General features: G+C 46.7%; 5 protein-coding genes across 5 annotated transcripts; 3 read left to right on the plus strand and 2 right to left on the minus strand.

Annotated features, from left to right (window-relative positions):
* Positions 1 to 291: 291 nt before the first annotated feature.
* N7495_000107 (zinc metalloprotease) lies at positions 292 to 1951 on the plus strand (the record flags this gene model as incomplete). Its single annotated transcript, XM_057202777.1, has 5 exons — positions 292 to 306; positions 394 to 576; positions 644 to 1390; positions 1457 to 1649; positions 1713 to 1951. 5 exons carry the CDS (start codon positions 292 to 294, stop codon positions 1949 to 1951), a joined length of 1377 nt encoding a protein of 458 aa, XP_057066850.1.
* A 290-nt stretch (positions 1952 to 2241) lies between these two features.
* On the minus strand, positions 2242 to 2739 carry N7495_000108 (uncharacterized protein; the record flags this gene model as incomplete). The annotated part of the gene is made up of 1 exon (XM_057202778.1): positions 2242 to 2739. One exon carries the CDS (start codon positions 2737 to 2739, stop codon positions 2242 to 2244), a length of 498 nt encoding a protein of 165 aa, XP_057066851.1.
* A 548-nt stretch (positions 2740 to 3287) lies between these two features.
* On the plus strand, positions 3288 to 3775 carry N7495_000109 (mitochondrial 54S ribosomal protein bL34m; the record flags this gene model as incomplete). The annotated part of the gene is made up of 2 exons (XM_057202779.1): positions 3288 to 3325; positions 3421 to 3775. The coding sequence occupies 2 exons, from the start codon at positions 3288 to 3290 to the stop codon at positions 3773 to 3775; spliced, it is 393 nt and encodes a 130-aa protein (XP_057066852.1).
* Positions 3776 to 4071: 296 nt separating this feature from the next.
* N7495_000110 (putative zinc metalloprotease) lies at positions 4072 to 7357 on the minus strand (the record flags this gene model as incomplete). The annotated part of the gene is made up of 3 exons (XM_057202780.1): positions 4072 to 4269; positions 4328 to 6405; positions 6463 to 7357. 3 exons carry the CDS (start codon positions 7355 to 7357, stop codon positions 4072 to 4074), a joined length of 3171 nt encoding a protein of 1056 aa, XP_057066853.1.
* A 759-nt stretch (positions 7358 to 8116) lies between these two features.
* On the plus strand, positions 8117 to 14829 carry N7495_000111 (uncharacterized protein; the record flags this gene model as incomplete). Its single annotated transcript, XM_057202781.1, has 5 exons — positions 8117 to 8275; positions 8338 to 9830; positions 9886 to 10618; positions 13261 to 13420; positions 13484 to 14829. The coding sequence occupies 5 exons, from the start codon at positions 8117 to 8119 to the stop codon at positions 14827 to 14829; spliced, it is 3891 nt and encodes a 1296-aa protein (XP_057066854.1).
* Between the last annotated feature and the right edge of the window lie 2836 nt (positions 14830 to 17665).

Below are 17665 nucleotides of genomic sequence, written 5' to 3' on the forward strand. Positions count from 1 at the left end.
CGTGTAAACCGATTTAGATATTTGTGATCAGGGTCCAAATCGTAGTATTAGAAGTCACCTTGTACTAAGAGGAATTTGAATGATTCTACGACCTCGAGATGAGAGTTGAATATTTCAAATAAAAGCAACACTTTCCTACCTAGTTAGGCACTGTATGTACTCAAGATATCAGTCCATGGTTCTTCCCCCTGCATTGTTTGATCCTCCGACGGGCCGCGACCTGACTAATGCACGCATACAATAATAACACCTAAGCTCCTCGAGTCTTTCTTCCATCAACTTTGTCGCAAGATGTGGATTCTTGAAGTAAGTTACTATAGCATCCCTCTCTCTCTATCTCTTTTCAAAGAGCTTTCCCTTGAAATGTCCTACTAATCAGACTTTGCTCTCCAGCAACTTGCCCGCGTCCTTGATCGGCCGCTCTTCCCATGGAAGAACGTGCTCGTGGGGTTCTCTGTGGGCCAGTTCCTTCTTGAGAACATCCTCTCATTCCGTCAGTACAAGTACCTGCAGCGTAAGACAATCCCAAAGGTGCTTGAAGAAGAGGTCTCTGAAAAGGTCTTCGATCAGAGTCAGGTAAGGACAATACAAGAGCAAGTGACGAAACTAAACACTTTGCTTATACAGAAAACCCATCATTTAGGCATACGGTCGCGCAAAGGCCAAGTTTTCTTTCATTTCGGGTCTCTACGGTCAAATTCAAAATCTCGCATTCATCTACGGTGACATTCTGCCCAAGCTATGGAGCGTCAGTGGCGTTCTGCTGGCGCAGTACTTGCCCAGTAAGTTCCAAGGTGAAATCACTCAGACTCTGGTCTTCGTTTTCGGGTTTAGCCTTATTTCAACAATCATTTCCCTGCCGGTTTCGTACTACAGTACCTTCGTCCTCGAGGAGAAATTTGGGTTCAACAAGCAGACGGTCAAGCTCTGGGTGACGGATATCATCAAAGGCCAGATTCTGGGAATTGTTCTCGGAGCTCCCATTATTAGTGGGCTACTCACAATCGTCCAGAAGACTGGTCACTCCTTCTTCTACTATCTGTGGCTTTTCGGTATCGTCGTCCAGGTCTTTGCAATCACCATCTACCCTATCGTGATCCTACCTCTGTTCAACAAACTGTCTCCTCTGGAACCTGGTGCTCTCAAGACCGGCGTTGAAGATCTTGCCAAGAAGCTGAAGTTCCCACTCTCAGAGCTCCATGTCATTGATGGTAGCAAGCGCAGTTCTCACAGCAACGCTTACTTCTATGGTCTACCATGGAAGAAGCACATTGTCATTTATGATACCCTCATTGAAAAGAGCGAGCCACAGGAGGTTGTCGCTGTCCTGAGCCATGAACTTGGCCACTGGAGTCTGAGCCACACCACCAAGCTCTTTGGTATTGCACAGGTAGGTTTCAAGATACATCAGACCAATGTTGGTAGTCTATGAGCTGTCACTCATTGAATTATCTAGGCCCACATGTTCTATATCTTTGCCCTTTTCTCGGTCTTCGTCAACAACAAGTCTCTTTACCAGTCCTTCGGCTTCCTGAAGGAACAGCCCATCATGATTGGATTCCTTTTGTTTTCAGACGCTCTGGCCCCCATGGACGCCGTCGTTAAGCTTTTGATGAACATTCTGAGCCGCAAGTTTGAGTTTGAAGCTGGTATGATTCAATCTAACCATTCATCTCTCGACAAAGAATATAGACGCTAATTTTGTATCACAGATGCTTTCGCCCAGGGTCTTGGATACTCAGATGAGCTTGCTTCCGCGCTTGTTAAGCTGCAGATTCAGAATCTGAGCACCATGGATGCTGACTGGATGTACGCCAGCTACCATTTCTCGCACCCTATTCTCACCGAGCGTCTTGGTGCGCTTGGATGGAAGGGCGGAAAGGTCACCGATCTCAAGGATGAAGACAGCAAGGTGTCCAGCGAGACCAAGGCCACTGGCCGCGAACTTTAAATAAGTCGTGACGGTAGTTTCTTAACTCACCCCTCCTTATATAGTAGGAGGTTTATTACAGTCATGTAGCAGATAAAATAAATGAACTACCGGAAGAAAAAATAGCTATTTTGCTTTTCTAGAAACAAAGGCATCTATCTACCTGATAAATGACAGCTTTTGAAAGATGAAAAATCTTCTGTAATTGATGTGATATAGATCCTAAACAAGAATACATGAAAACAGAAAACTCCAACCCAATGCAACGCCACTGACCAGAAAAGATGCTTTTTTTTTTAGAAAAGAAGAAATCACTCCGTCTTAGTAGCCCTGGCCTTCTTCTCAGCCAATCGTCTCTCCTTCTTTTTCTTTTTCCGCTCCTCCTTATCAACATCAGCCTGCGACAGCTCCTGCTCCTGGAAAGCCTCAGCCTCAGCTTCAAACTCCTCCATATCATGGTCCTGCTCATCACCATCCACCTCCTCATTTCCATTCGTCACTGCACCAGCCGCAACATCAAGGAAGGTCTCATTGGGGTTCTGCTTAGCAACAGTCAGATCCTGGCCGAGGATCTCACCAGCCAGACCCGCTTGCACGCGCTTCAGATTATGGAGGATAAGGTTGGGCGCGGCGGCAGTCGTGCGCGAGACCGGGCCATGTTCGCTGATGCTGGCATTTGGCTGGAGGGCGGGGTCGTTGGCCGCGCGGTCCAGGTATGCGGTCAGGAAGTCATGCGCGGCGGATTGGCTGATTGTCTTGCTGCTGTGGACGATAGTTGGAGGGAGAGCGGAAGGGCCTTGGGTGGTCATTTTGGTTGGTTGGGATCAATGGCCGCTTAGGGAAGTGATTGATGGATGTTTCCGTATATGGAGACAAGGCAGGTGTCTTTCTGTGTGTTCCGGTCTCTGTACAGCGAGTTTGAGACAAAATGGGTCTTTTAAATGTTGGTTGATTTGGTCGTTGGCGCATTGAAATTGAAAAAGTTTTGGTGGCGCTAGTCCTGATCGGGTATACTCTGATTATCGTAGATGGATATATGAGATTTTATCGACTTAGCTAGCATTATGATATCAAGGAAAAGTATGGATGTATTGAAATATAGCGAAAGATTATAAATTCAATGTTTTATTTTATTTCTACTGTATCAGCATTAAGGTGCTGTGACATACTGCTAGTACTAACCAGTTGACTGACTGGGTCCGTGCCTGCGGCTCCGCGCTTAATTTTCTTTCGACTTCCGAACACCGCGAAGTGGACTCCGGCCATCAAGACCTGGCTCAATTCCAACCATCTAGACCAACAGAACCAACCACCAATCTATAAAGTCATGTTCTGCCTCCGCAGGGCCTTGCCCACAATGCGGGCTCCCATGAACCCGTCATCTCCGATGAACAGGTACGATAATCCGCATCTCCAAACACCAATACCAACACCAATCACGAAAGCAAGCAGTACATCAAGTAACTTAGGGCTAATCAACCTTCACGCAGAGCCTCTCAATTCGCTCCCCGGATACAAGTGGCCCCATCGTCCCTCCTCTCTTCCAGACCCTTCTCCTCAATCCTCTTCTCAACCCCAGCCCGCCAACCAATTCAGACGACGCAGTCTCTCACATCTCGGCTTTCCTCGCCGACACCAACTCTATCACTGTTTTCACAGACTCAGCCTGAGCAAGCTCGCTCATTCTCCGCATCTGCAGCTCTAGGCGCGCCCCGGAACACCTTCAACCCGTCGCGGCGAGTTCAGAAGCGCCGTCATGGATTCTTGTCCCGAAACAAGACTCATAACGGACGGAGAATTATTACTCGGCGACGACTTAAGGGTCGTAGGAATGTGAGTTGGTAAATTAACTTGGTGGTGCCGAGTAATTTGCGGAGACTTCAGGCTTGGTGGATGAGTCTGTTGACAGGGACAGCCCCCAGAGACATCGGCTGCACATGTCAGGTCGTTCATTCGACCTTGTATCATATCTATCTTCCATGTACTCCAGGCATCTGAGACATTTGAGATTCGTATTGTCTTGATTTATAGCCGTTTTTCAGTTCTCAATTATAAAGAAACATTCCAAATTTCTGATGACTCCATTGGATAAAATATATCTACTTAGGCCACCTAGTCTAGAGTTCAATTCATGAAGCGCATCACTCATCATCTTCCTCATCGCTTTCTTCTTCCAATTCGTCCTCATCATCTTCATCCTCGTCATCGTCTTCCTCTTCTTCCTCGTCTTCCTCTTCTTCATCGCCGTCAGTCTTAAAAAAGCCGTAGTCGTCCTCAAAATCCTTGAGAGCCTTGACAACGGGAGTAAATCCGGAAGCCTCGAAGCCTTGTTTGATGGGCTGTTTATCAGAATTAGCAAATTGAATGTTATGACGAATGAAGCCAATAATTGCTTACCTCCTCCAGAACAGTACCACAAGTGACGACAAAGTTGGCCGTCTTGGCATCAAACAGCGGCAGGATGATATCGCGGAGAGCCTCCTTGATCTCATCGATACTGATGTCTCGAACTTTCTTGAGGGTTCTCTCTTTGTAATCGCTGGGCAGATCGCGCACAACTTGGCGGATGAAACTGCCCTGGGCAGAGCTCGCAGCGGTCATCTGCTCGTTGGCGAAGCTGACCACAATGCTACTGATAGCACCCTCCAGCATCATCGGATCAAAAACACTGGCTCCAGAAAGATAGTCCTCAACAATCTGCTTACTGGCCTCAAAGGCCTTTTGGGCGTTCGGAGACCGGTACACGTCAAAGTTGACATAGCCTGTATCGATATTGTGGCTGAAGTTGGTACCGTATGCCAGACCCTTACCACGGACGGCAACCCAAAGAGGACCCTCAACAGCATTCATATAGGCAGTAGCAACCAATAGGGAGGGCAACTTGGGATGATCGTAAGAATCTAGACCACGAGCGGTAGCGTACGCGAAGGACGAGTCAACAGTTGGCATGGGGACGATGTATGACTTGCCACCAATGGACCTGCCAGTATCGCTCAGCAGAGCACGACGGTTAGGGATGGGGTTCAAGGAATCGCTGGCTCCCAGACGCTCGGCGAAAGGCTTCCAGGCCGATACTGGCTGGGGAAGCTTCTCTAGATCTGCGATGACAATCACTCTCACATTTTCCGGCTGGAAGAGCGACTTGCGGATCTCCTCCATGCGGCTCACAATCTCCTCGGGTTTCTCAGCGAGCAGACGCTTGACGCGCTTGAGGTAACGTGCCTTAACCAATGTGTTTCGGGCCCGGACAATGGATTCCTCTGCGTAGTGAACCATTACATGGACTGCAATGAGCATATCATCACCACTGCGCTTTGAGTCAGGAACATCGGCTAACAGACGTGTGGTGATAGCTTTCAGTCTCTCAGCATCAAAGATGGTGTTCCATGACAACTCCTGTAGCCAGGCGATGGCGGTTTCATACTTCTCAGGCTCGACCTGGAAAGAAACACGAAGCATCTCAGAGTTTCCAAGGCTGCGAGCAGTCTCCATCGAATACCCAACAGTATCCTTCTCCAGTTCGACTACCACTTGCTCGAAATCAATGGTCTTGCCATCTCTCTCAACTGGAATGTTGAAGAAGGCCTCAGTGTAAATCGACAACAAAGGACGCAGCTGAATGGGAACAGACTGCGCAGAGATGAGAACAGCCAATTGTACGAAGCTACTGGGAATGTGCTCAAAATGGATGAAAAGTGGCAAGGCGGCCTTTTCAGCGTCGACATCGATTATTTTTTGAATCGCATGATCGGGGCGTCCAGCCTTCAGAGCAGCGCCTGATCGGGCAGTAATTGTCTCCGTGAAATGGATAGATTCAGTACCCGGGATCTTGAACTTGGCCAGCATCTCCGTGGGGATCTCCCGGTCATTCTCGGCCTTTGCCTTTTCAAGCTTGTCAGCGAGCTCTTTCAGACCCTTTTCGCCGAGACGCTCCTTCTGAGCAGCAACGCGAGCCTCTTCGTCTTTCTTAAATTTCTCAGACAAATTTTGGGATGGGACCCCCAGAATCGAAACGTGAGGTGCATCGGCGATCCATTTCTTAATGAAATCCCGCCACTGATCTTCCTCCCATTTCTCGAGCACTTCGTATTCTTTCAGAGTCGCGACGTCACGCAGAGTCGAGCCGTCTCTCTTTCCAAACAAGAAGTCGGTGATGACGTATTCTGCAAAGGATGCTGCAGAGCTCTCAGTGGTGAACTTCCACGTACGCCGCTGGCGGTCAAGGCATTCCTTCAAGTATTTCATGTCGATTCCCTTGTCCATGGCACCCTTCAGGATCTCAAAGAATCTCTTCTCTACCTCTTCCAGCTTCTCGGTCTCCACACTGGTCAAAGTAAAGCGGATTTCCATGTTAGGATGCTCTTCAGTTGCGTAGTAGACTGCGCTGGCGATCTGTTCCTTTTCAACAATAACATTCTCAAGTAGAGAGGCAGATGATCCGGCCAAGTACAAGAGAGCTACGTTTAAAGCTCCCGCTGTGATTATGTGAGCTTATATTTATCAAGAAGAAAAGAAATTCAATGAAAACTTACATTGAATAGGGTCATTGCAATCCGGTCCCAAAAACCGGATTTCGATCTCACCAAACGACTCGTCCTCTTCGGGAAATTCAACTTTCTGGACGACGGATTTCTCCAGGGCCGGTGCCTGTTTTGAATCAACCCACGGGCGTTTAAATGGAGCACTAGGACTGGGGATAACGTCTAGGATAGTATCTTCAAATTTATCCAAGATGTCCAGCAAATTCTGCTGGTCCACCTCACCAGTAAGAACCAGACAAAGATTCTTAGGCTGATACATCTCACGGTGAAACTCTCGGATTCTCTCCGCAGTCAATACGCGAAGCTGCTCCATCATGCCTCCAGTCTCGTAGCGGAACCCAACCCCCTCAGGATAGGTCAAACGCCGAGCAGCGAGGTCCATAAGCTCAGCCGCATTGTTCTGCACACCCTGCATCTCTGAGTATACAACACCGGCATCATTTCCAGTTCCATCAACGTGGTGTACCTCAGTGTAGCAGCCCTCATCAGTCAGTGTTGGGGCAATGACGTGCTCAAGGTAGACTGGTAGAATCTGGGCAAACCCTTCCCAGCCTGCTGTATCAAGGGTATAGGCAGTGTGATCTGTGGCAGTCCAGGCGTTGGTGCTCGAATATGCACGGGTAGCCAGCTTATCCAAGAAACCCTTGTACTGGTAGTTTCGAGATCCCATGAAGCAGAGGTGCTCCAGCGTGTGAGGAGCTCCGGAGTCATCGTGAATTTCGGTGGCCAGCACAAAATATCCGTTTACTTTCGGACCCTTCTGGTCAATGACAACCACACGCATTCCAGTCCTCTGAGATTCATACTCGGCGAATTCGCTAGCCGAATAGTCAGGCTTGAACTGCTGCAGCAGTTTGAAATGACTTGATTGCACGGAGGACGGCATCTTGATTAATGGGGCGAGCCCAGTGGAGATCTTCCAAAAACCTGTCGTTCTATGCCTTTTGTTAGCTAAAGTCTTCTATATTCGAAGCTAATGCCCCAACGTGACAGTAGAAAAGTTCCGCAACGGCCTTTGATCGAGGACACGGCAAAAAACGCTCCAAGGAAGCTTTCAGGAGAAAACACAATGTCATATACGGTCCGTGAACCCAAGAGACGGGAAGTCAAGGATTGAAAAAGGAATACAAGCAAGTCTGGCCCCAACAGGCTGAAACTGCGGGCACGAAGGAAGATTTGGCGGGGCACGATAGATTCAAATAGATAGATCAGAATAATTTGACTCACAAGGACCGATTAAAGTTCACTCGCCTCAGAGTACACCAATAAAACCGAGACACTGTGGGTTGATGAAGTTGAAGATCTCGAATTCAAGGGAAGTTTGGTTCCCGTTCCTTACAAAGCGAGGGTCTTCACATAAATATGAATTACCTCCTTAGACCTGGAGTTTTGAGCTGTAGAATTAGTAATTTGGGCTAAATAGATCTTCTCTTGCCAACTATATGCTTCTCTTCTCGCTTTCTATCTTTGCTTATTGGACCCCGCGAAAACAACGCAGAGATGCAAGTTGCTGAGGCGGTGAGTCGTTGATGGCCCAAGACTGTTGACAGCTTGCCTTCTCCAATCATCTCGCGCAAACTTCCACAATTCTTACACGCCGATTTCTTCATCTTTGGAAAGCTCCTATTTTATCTATTTACCTGTCATGGCGCTGCAGGTCTCTGAGACCGAGGTCTGTGAGGCTGTGTTGGGGTTCGTCACTGATGGAGCTTACCCAGAGGAGAAGGTCGTAGCTGCTGAATTTCCGGCCTCGGCTCTTGCGACAGAATTGCAGCTTATATCCAAGGCCCGTGAGGAAGTAGAGGTATCTATCTCCGCTTTTTGTCTTTCTTTGTAATCACCATCAAGTACTGACTTGTTCAATAGAACGAAATCAGCTCCCTCGGCGTCGCAAACACATTTGATACCGACAACTGGATCAGTCAAGCAAAACAGTTACATGCTGACATTGAACGCTCGAGAACGACTGCCCGGGAAATTGTGGCCCAACATGAATTCACCAAGCCCCTTCATGCTAAGGTGGAGGATGCGAAGGCCAAAGTGGGGCTGATTGAGACAGAGATATCCTTCAATGAAGCTGTGGCTGAGACACTAGAGGAATTACAGCGACTGTGTCAGCAGCTCGAGGCTGGACGCATTGCTCTACAGCTCGGTGAAATTACTACCGCAATTGAACAGTTAGAGTCCACAGACAAGGCCATAGAAACGGATACCTTCTTCAATAACAGCAATGTGATGGCTATACTTACTGTCGAGGTCGCAAGACTCCGACAGGAAATTGAAGACTATTTGCTTATACGTTGGAGCGTGCAGATGAGAATTGATCGCACAAAAGGCGAGTTTCAAGTCGACGAGGCTGAAGGTGCGGGCTCTTTGGCGGAGACAATTGTGTCAATGTCGCGGCTAGATATTCTACTACCTGCGATCGAGAAATTCCAGACGGACCTTGCGACGGCAATTATCGATCCAATCTTGCTGCCGCGCTCAGATGGCAGCAGTCATGGTGTCACTGTCACTGACACTGGAATATATGTTCAGCCTGAGCGCAAGAAGAGCAATGTTGCGGAAGTTCTTGAGTATACCTCAAGCGTTCTCGGTTATTTAAAACAGAATCTTCCATCGGCAATAGCGGCAACTCTTCCCCAAGCTTTCATTCCAGCTGTTTCTTCAAAAGCAATAGCTGGGTGGCTGTCTGGTTCGATTCCAACAAATCTCGAAGGCCTGGACGAGTTTGAAAGAACACTAGATTATGTTTTGCAGTTCACCAATACTATCCAATCTTGGGGGTGGAGCGGACAAGAGGAGCTTGTCTCTTGGGTAAATCAAGCTCCTCGCTTGTGGCTGACACGCCGCCGCGTTGATTCTCTTGATAGCGTGCGAAAGGCACTTGCTGCCAGTAAGGGCACCACCAAGCAAGTTGAAAGAGTGGAGAAGGAGAAGGTTTCACAGGCTGATGAAGCCTTACTTGATAATGCCACAGGTGATGATTGGGATGCCAACTGGGACGATGACAAAGAAGACACTGCCAACCAGAAAAATACTCAGCCTCAAGATGAAGAGGAAGATGTCAGTGCATGGGGACTTGACGATGATACCCAATCTGATGCAGCCGTTTCAACCGAAGAAGATGACGCGGATGACGCATGGGGCTGGGGTGATGATGATGGAGAGGAAAAGGATCAAGAAGCGAAAACTCCTGCTCCTGCATCATACAGGCCAAATACCGGAGACAAATCATCCCAGTCATCCCCCAGGGAGGTGACGTTGAAGGAAGTCTATACCGTTACCGATATCCCAGATTTGGTCGTTCAGATCATACAGCAACAAGTTGCCGATTCCAAGGATATCTTGAAGGCCCCGTAAGTCTTCACAGGCAATCTCTTTTTCTTATCCTATCGTACTAATCTTCACTAGGCATTCTAATTCACGCGTGGCTTCGTCAGGTACTGGCCTGCTCGCACTTCCTACTTTGATTGTCGCCATGTTTAAGGCTACATCTGCTTCTTTTTATTCACTGAAGCTCAATTCAGGGCAGATGTATCTTTATAACGACAGTCTATACCTTGCAGAATTAATTCGCGAGCTGGTGGAGCAACATGAATTAACTAGGCTCAGTTCCGATGTGGAAGCTCTCGAAAAATTTGGCAAGAATGCATACAGCAGGGAAATGCAGACTCAGAGCACTGTCGTTACAGATTTGCTTGACGGCACGCAAGGGTTTGGACAATGCTCAGAACAGCCGTTCAAATCGGAATGCGAAAATGCCATAAGCGCCACTGTTGACCGTATTCGCGATGTCTACAAGGAGTGGCAGCCCATCCTGTCGCATTCTGCCCTGCTTCAGTCAATCGGATCCCTACTGTCTACAGTAATCAGCAAGATCATTATAGACGTGGAGGATCTAGGCGACATTTCCGAAGATCAGTCTAAACAGCTGGTCTTGTTTTGCAACCAGGTATCCAAACTGGAGGACCTATTCATGCCTACAACTACCGGTGATACTGGGGCATTACCAGTCACCGCTGTGTATGTTCCAAATTGGCTGCGGTTTCAGTACCTGGTCAATATTCTGGAAAGCTCCCTAGCCGATATCAAATTCCTCTGGATTGAAGGCGAATTGAGTCTAGAGTTCTCCATAGAAGAGCTGGTCGACCTGATTGAGGCTCTCTTTGCGGAATCGACATTGAGACGACAGCTAATTTCTCATATTGCTCAGGGCCATAAGCCTTAGGGAAGCTACTAGCTGCCATACTGACTTGTCTAGGGTGGTTGAGGCGAGGGCTAGGAGACCTAAAGTGTCAACCTTAGAACTTTGGAAGTTGAGTGGTTAATAATGATACATGATAATTCTATATTCTAGCATAAAGATGCAATTATAGTACCAGGCGCGAGAATCAACCTAGAAACAATAACTTGATAATGATCGGCTTGACCCAAGCCTGCCAAGGGAAAGCGAAAACAAGATCTAAGGACACTCAATCTGGAACTGGAACAATATCCAGATTTCCCAGGAATTTATTTGCCGATATTGCTGGTGGTATATTGGTGAGAGTCTGCTCCTTATTGTGGATGAAGCTAGGAGACTAAGAGCGCTTCCGGCGGCGAGAGAGGACTGACGAGGTGGTTAATATTGAGAATATAGGCGTGAAGATTGAAAGCTGTTTAGGCAGTCATTGGCCATATGCCTAGGCTCTCTATACTGAAAGCATCGGCGATCTGACGCTAGATCAGCTAAATATTGAAAGTGGTTGACAGTCCACGGGTATTCTTGGCATTGCCCAAACTAAGCATAGCACCTATCAAATATGCGATTTGATTAGTCACAATTTCGGGTAGGGCTGAAAGTAACCCACTATATAGATAATCGATTCAAATCCCAGGAGATAATGATGGACACTGAACCTGAGCCACCAATTCACCAACATTAAAGTACTATTAAATATACGAATTGATGAAATAGCTCCCATTTGTAGCCTATGACGCAATGTGATCTTTAAATGATCTAATGACATAGGGTAAAATAGATATATTATGAATTGTTCGTTGGCAATGGATGTTCCATCACGTGTGTTGAGGAGGGGGCAAGTTGAGCTTGTTATTTAACCGTCCTGCTTTTGCTTCAGACCTCGAAATGGATTTAGCAAGGCGCTTGAACAAGATGATGACGATATGGCCTGGGCGATGATGAAGATTATAATGATGATGGAGAAGAAGTTGAGATGGCTGCAGGTGTGTTCTTCGCAGAGGCTAAAGATATCCTGGAGGATTATTAAAAGCTCTCAAGGCAGATCAAGTTGGGGCTTATCGAACACAGCTGACAGAGCCAATGAAACCACGCCGATTCGATGAACCAAGTTGGTTGATTGACCACATTGAAGATGCCGTGAAGCAGGGTTGTCCTGAGTGGACTGCAAAGCATGTCGCACAACGGAATACTTGTGTCGAAGCATAGTCTACGAGACAGGGTCAGCAAAATTGCTTACTATCTGAACCCACTCTTGAAGGGTTTGTTTCAGCGAGAGCGACCACCAACAATAAACGAGCTTATAGAGCTTGGTTGGCTCAGACCGACGACTCTGGTGTATAAGGAGCGTTATCAATCCCTGTGTGGGAAGATCGATCGCCTGAGTTCTATATAGGGTCCGCGACATCAATACATGGTCTTTTGAGGAGAAAAGTAGACCGGGAGACATCAAAGCTATTAGCGAAAACCGCGAAAAAAAAAACTATAAAAAAACTATACATATTATTTTGATATTCCAAATATAGATACCTATCGATTTTAGGGGTCGCTTTAAGCGCTTAATAGTTGGTAGTGTGTCATACAACATTTTGGGTTCGACTTTTATCGATTCCTAAGACGAGTTTATGTGGCGACAGCCAGGAGTTAACAAGACTTCGTCTACTTTGCCTACTTATAGAGTCTGTTCTAACCGCCTAGTTGAATAGGTAGGTAAAGCGACAAGAATACCCTGGTTTAGGGAGATCTCTTTGGACTGGCCTATATGATAAGACTGCAGTGTCGGAAGAACTTCGAACTATGGAGACTTGCAAGATCAGCTGTGTGCTTCGGGAGTTGCTATCGGAGTGTCCAAATTGTGTACAGGTGCGAAAAGGTGTATTTAGGGTTACGAAACATATCTCGACCGTAGTGTGTATCAAGGCACTGCCACACTGGAAGACCGGAGAAGCTTCGAATGCTACCTTTGCAACAAGAAATTCACATCCAAACAAATCCTTATAGATCATACTTTGAGCGCAGTGTGCATCAAGGTACTCGAGGACCGGAAAGCCATCGAATGCTGCCTGTGTGGTAATAGATTTACAACCAAATCACATCTTATAGAGCATATTTCGAATGCAGTGTCAATATAGCAGCAGTCAACAAGGATCGGGGAAGCATTTGAAGCAGCCTGTGTGGCAGAACAAATTATAATAGATTGAAGACTGCGTGCTTTGCATACTGAACAATCTTAAAATTATTTATAACTTATTGTGAGCTATAGTATGTTAGATTATTTTACTAGGCAATTAAAACTTTCATCAGTCATTCAAAGCCGAACTTCTAAGCTCTATAAGAAATTAAGAATGGAGTAATTATCAAGAGATCTGACAATCAGTTAAACTCTAGAGACCAGCCTACATTTATGATGAGCTGAGGTTAATACTTAAATGCGTTAAATAAATATTCGTAGTTAATTTAGCCGTCGAGACTCTCCGCCCTGCGCTATGTGCCGCTTCGGTCACCGTAAATTTTTTCTTCCGCTAGTAATTTGCGACAGAACAAAGTCTACCAACACCAATTCTGGACAGTCTTTACCCGCCATGAGTGAAGACCTGCTTTCCACTGCCGCTGAGCCTGTACAGAGACAAGTTCGTGTGCAGCTCACGAGCAAAGAAGAAGATGTCGCTCTGCCTGATAGCACCGGTCCCATCCTCGTCCCCACTGGTAAAAACTCCCTGCATTATATACTGTGATGCATTCTCAATACTAACATCTAATTTTTCTCAGGCCTGCGACGATATGCACTGTCAACATTGGTCAACAACCTGCTTAGCAGCGAGAAACCCGTCCCGTTCGAGTTTTTGATCAACGGAACATTTCTACGGACTTCGATCGATGAATATCTGACTGCCAATGGTATCTCTGCCGAAACCACTCTGGAGATCGAGTATGTGCGAGCTCTGATTCCACCCCTTCACATCGCATCTTTCCAGCACGACGACTGGGTCAGTGCCACTGATGTGCTCTCCGCATCCTCACCTGCTGCTTCCTGGGCCTCCGGTACTACCTTCTCCAAGGGCCAAGAGAGGATCTTGTCAGGAAGTTATGACGGTTTGCTGCGTGTATGGACCATGTCATCTGAGACGATCGCAACTTCACCCGCTGCCACTGAAGGAGGTCACTCTGCCTCTATCAAGGCCGCCAAATTTGTTTCGCCAACCCAGATCGCATCGGCTGGTCTTGACCGCACCGTCCGATTATGGAAGTATACCGAGGAAGAGGGTGGATTTTCCGCCAAGATTTCCCCTCAGCTGGAGCTTTACGGACACAAGTCTGGAATTGAGTCTTTGGCCGTGCATGCGCCATCCAACCGCCTTCTGACCGGCTCCTCTGACAATAATGTTGGATTCTGGTCTACGAGAAAGTCCGACGCTCCTGCTGCTCCAGAAAACTTGCTCCCATCCAACGCCTCCCGGACATCGAAGCGACGCAAGCTTAATTCCTCCGTGAGCACCGCACAGCGTGGTCCTCTGGCTCTGTTGTCAGCGCACACAGGTCCAGTTTCCGCTGCCATCTTCGATGCGAGGGATTCTACCGTCGGTTATTCTGCCTCTTGGGATCACTCCCTGCGAACCTGGGATTTGGTCACTGCTGCTCTGGTCGACACTCGCACCACCTCTCACTCGCTTCTCTCCCTCGAACATCTCCCCGAACATCACCTCCTGGCAGCCGGTACATCTGCCCGTCACATCACCTTGATCGACCCGCGTGCATCGGCCACTACTGTGGCAGCAATGACTCTCCGCGGCCACACCAATGCTGTCGTGAGCTTGGCCCGAGATCCTCACAGCACGTACGGCCTCATCAGTGGTAGTCACGATGGTACGTGCCGTATCTGGGATATCCGGTCGACCAAGACCGAGAAGGATGGAGTCGTTGGTGAAAGCGTGTACTCTATTGGCCGGAAGAGTCTCGAGGAGGAAGGCAAGCTTGACTCCAAGCGAGTCGGCGGTGAGGGTGTTAAGGTGTTCAGTGTGGCTTGGGATGAGACGGTGGGCATTGTCAGCGCAGGAGAGGACAAGCGCATCCAGATCAACCGTGGCGAGGGTGTCTTGTCAACGACGAAGCGGTAGACTGCGCATATAGGCATGGCGTTATCAGGTCAAAAGTGTTCTTGTCTGTTTTTTTTTTCTTCTAGCTTGTTTGATAGTCATTTTTATGTACATCACTTATGCTTCACCCTTCTTTCAGCCTCACTCCTTTCTCGAGGTCTTTCTCTTCTCCAATTTCCAAATTTCTCTTTCCTCTGTACAACTTTCGAAGGTAACCTATGTCAAGTGATGGGTATACCTCTGTCACCACCTACCTAAGCATGCCCAGGTGTCAACCTTGGAAGTCCCTTGGACGATGTAAAAACTTGACTTTCTATAAGTGAAACGTGAATTATGTTGACTTAAAGCAGTGAAGTAATCACATAACAAAGATGATGATCTCACATATCTTTCTTACCATATTTTGTTACTGCATGATTGATGATCAACAATGATATATCCCAGCGCGACAGCGGGGTAAACAAGATTACCCATGCCTCTCGACCAAGGTGATCTCGCTGGACCCTTGATTTTAACAAGACGGAAGCTTGATACCATTGCCTTCAAATGTTAAATTAATACTAGTCCTCAGGCTTCATACTTGTAAACTTGAGTCATGAATTACGACGAGGTCAAAGTTCAAGGACCAAGGTAGTTCGTTACCTAGTTAGGATGCCCAGGTGAAGAAAGCGGGGAAGTTTAGCCCTAATTTCGCTATCAGAGAGGCAATGTAGTTACCTTGTACCTGCAACCTTGGACTTATTGTACTTGTGTAACGTGGTATAATTTTCTCCTTGAATGTGCATATGTACTTAAGTAGGTATATGCCCGATGACGGAGGTTAGGCTATCCCCTTGTAAAAATGTCCATTTTAGCGCCTTGACGTAATATGGCACTGCCTGGGTATCTAGGTATGATTGGCACTTGGCTTCCACCGATTACTAGGCCATCAAATTCTACGCCCTTTCTATCACATTATTGTATTCGTTTCTTGGTACGCGCACGATTTACTGCGGATTGTTATAGAGGAGGCTATATCATTTAGCTCATCTGTGATACCATCTCCTGCCTCATCTCATCTTTCATCACCCAAAATTCATCAAAATTACTACCAGTAGACCTAAAACATAATCTTTGAACTTCGCGAAATACCTTCTGAACATATTCATCTGAATCTCAAGTTAGGCGAAAGGACAAAGATTCTTTTTAGCTTCTTTCCCCCTCTTCTTTACACGAGAACCTTGGAATTGAATATCCAATTATCCGTCAACACAAATAGATATGCATATTCTAAAGGCTCAGGTTCTAAAGGTTCTAGAAAATGGTCTAATACTAGGACCTCCAAGATCATGAAATTCCTAACTACCTAGATTTTTATGTATATATCTCCAGGGCTAGGTATTGGAGTACATGATTCTGGCAGATGCCAGAGAGGATATTATGGAGTTGAGATAACTTTAACCACAGTAATAGACTCTCTATTTATACTCATTCCAGAGACAATCTTCTTCCGTAGCTCTCATGATAATCCATTAGTTTTTTCCGACCCCAATTTATAAACTAGTCTTATCAAAATGATTATCTAAGGCTTAATGCAAGTAGTTAACTATATTTACGCCAAAAGCTTACTCAGTTGATTGTTGATGCCCGATGATATTGAAGGGTACTCTCCATTTTTGAAGGCGCTGATAGCCTGAAGAATTGATTCCTCCTGAATCCCAGCGACCCCCCAGGATTCCTCTGCAACCTGTGGCGGGCCCTGAGTTCCTGGAATACTCAATCCGTCCTTATGGATTCTTGGCGGATTCTTCGCCCTTTCCAAATACCCGTCCCTTTGTATATCATCACAGCCAGGATTCGCCAATCTGCATCCACTATGATACGTATATAGAGTGGCTAGTAACAGCCAATAATCGGCACCAAAAGATACAGAGGAAGATCTTATTTTGGCCCCTAGCGCCTTCTGGCAGCTAGTCCCGGAGAAAGAAAAAAAAAACTAGAGAAAAAAAACTAGAGTGGGTTCTTCGGCGTAAATTCGTCCGTCGATTGAAAGCTGATGACATTGCCATTATCGTTTTAGTAAATGAGCGTACCTAGCGTAGCCTGACTAACACATTTGACGAACCCGGTATCAATTAGACTCCAATCGAGAAGCAACTTTTGACGTGGTCAGGTCTTTTCTCTTGAGGTCGAGGGCTAACGCTAACTATTGCTTGGATTTGCTTTGAATTATATTGACGATTGTCATACTTCTCCAATCGCTAAGTCAGGAAGGGGAGAAAAGGGAAAAGCCTATCACGAAAATGGATACTCGACAAAAGAAGCGCATAGCTCGATGCAAAAATAGATGCTTATAAAAGAAAGTTGATTTGGCGTAGGGTCCAGCCTTTCGCGATGCGAGTCCTCGGCTTGTCTTTTAGGTCTATCCTGTAAGATGGATCTGATGGAGGAAAAACACTACCAATTGAAAACCCACCTTTATAAGGTCTAGTCGACTCCATAGTAGATATAAAAAAAGAAGGGCGTTGCCCGATCAAGCATAAGTAGACCAGGGAATCAAATCAAGTATATAGGGCTGAAATTTGAAGGAAGTAATGAAAGTGGATAAGACTGGTGCCCCATACATCCCACAGTCATGGGGGCTGATCCTGCAGGGTAGAAACGCCATAGATATAAAAGACTTATGTGTGACCTCCTGCCTATTTGGTCTGACTTAAGAAATCCCAAGGTTTCAGCAGTCGATTTTGTGCTATGGCGGCAGCAAGAATAGCTCGGCTGGGTTCTGCCTTTCTTTGCATAGCACTCGTCTCCGCTTTCAATTTCGGGGACAAGATATGCATTGGCTATCGGACAGTTGTTCCTGTAAGAGCTCCATCTA

The sequence above is a fragment of the Penicillium taxi genome (genome assembly GCF_028828555.1).
Source record: "Penicillium taxi strain IBT 34144 chromosome Unknown utg000001l_segment0_segment0, whole genome shotgun sequence".
Classification (NCBI taxonomy): Eukaryota; Fungi; Ascomycota; class Eurotiomycetes; order Eurotiales; family Aspergillaceae; genus Penicillium; species Penicillium taxi.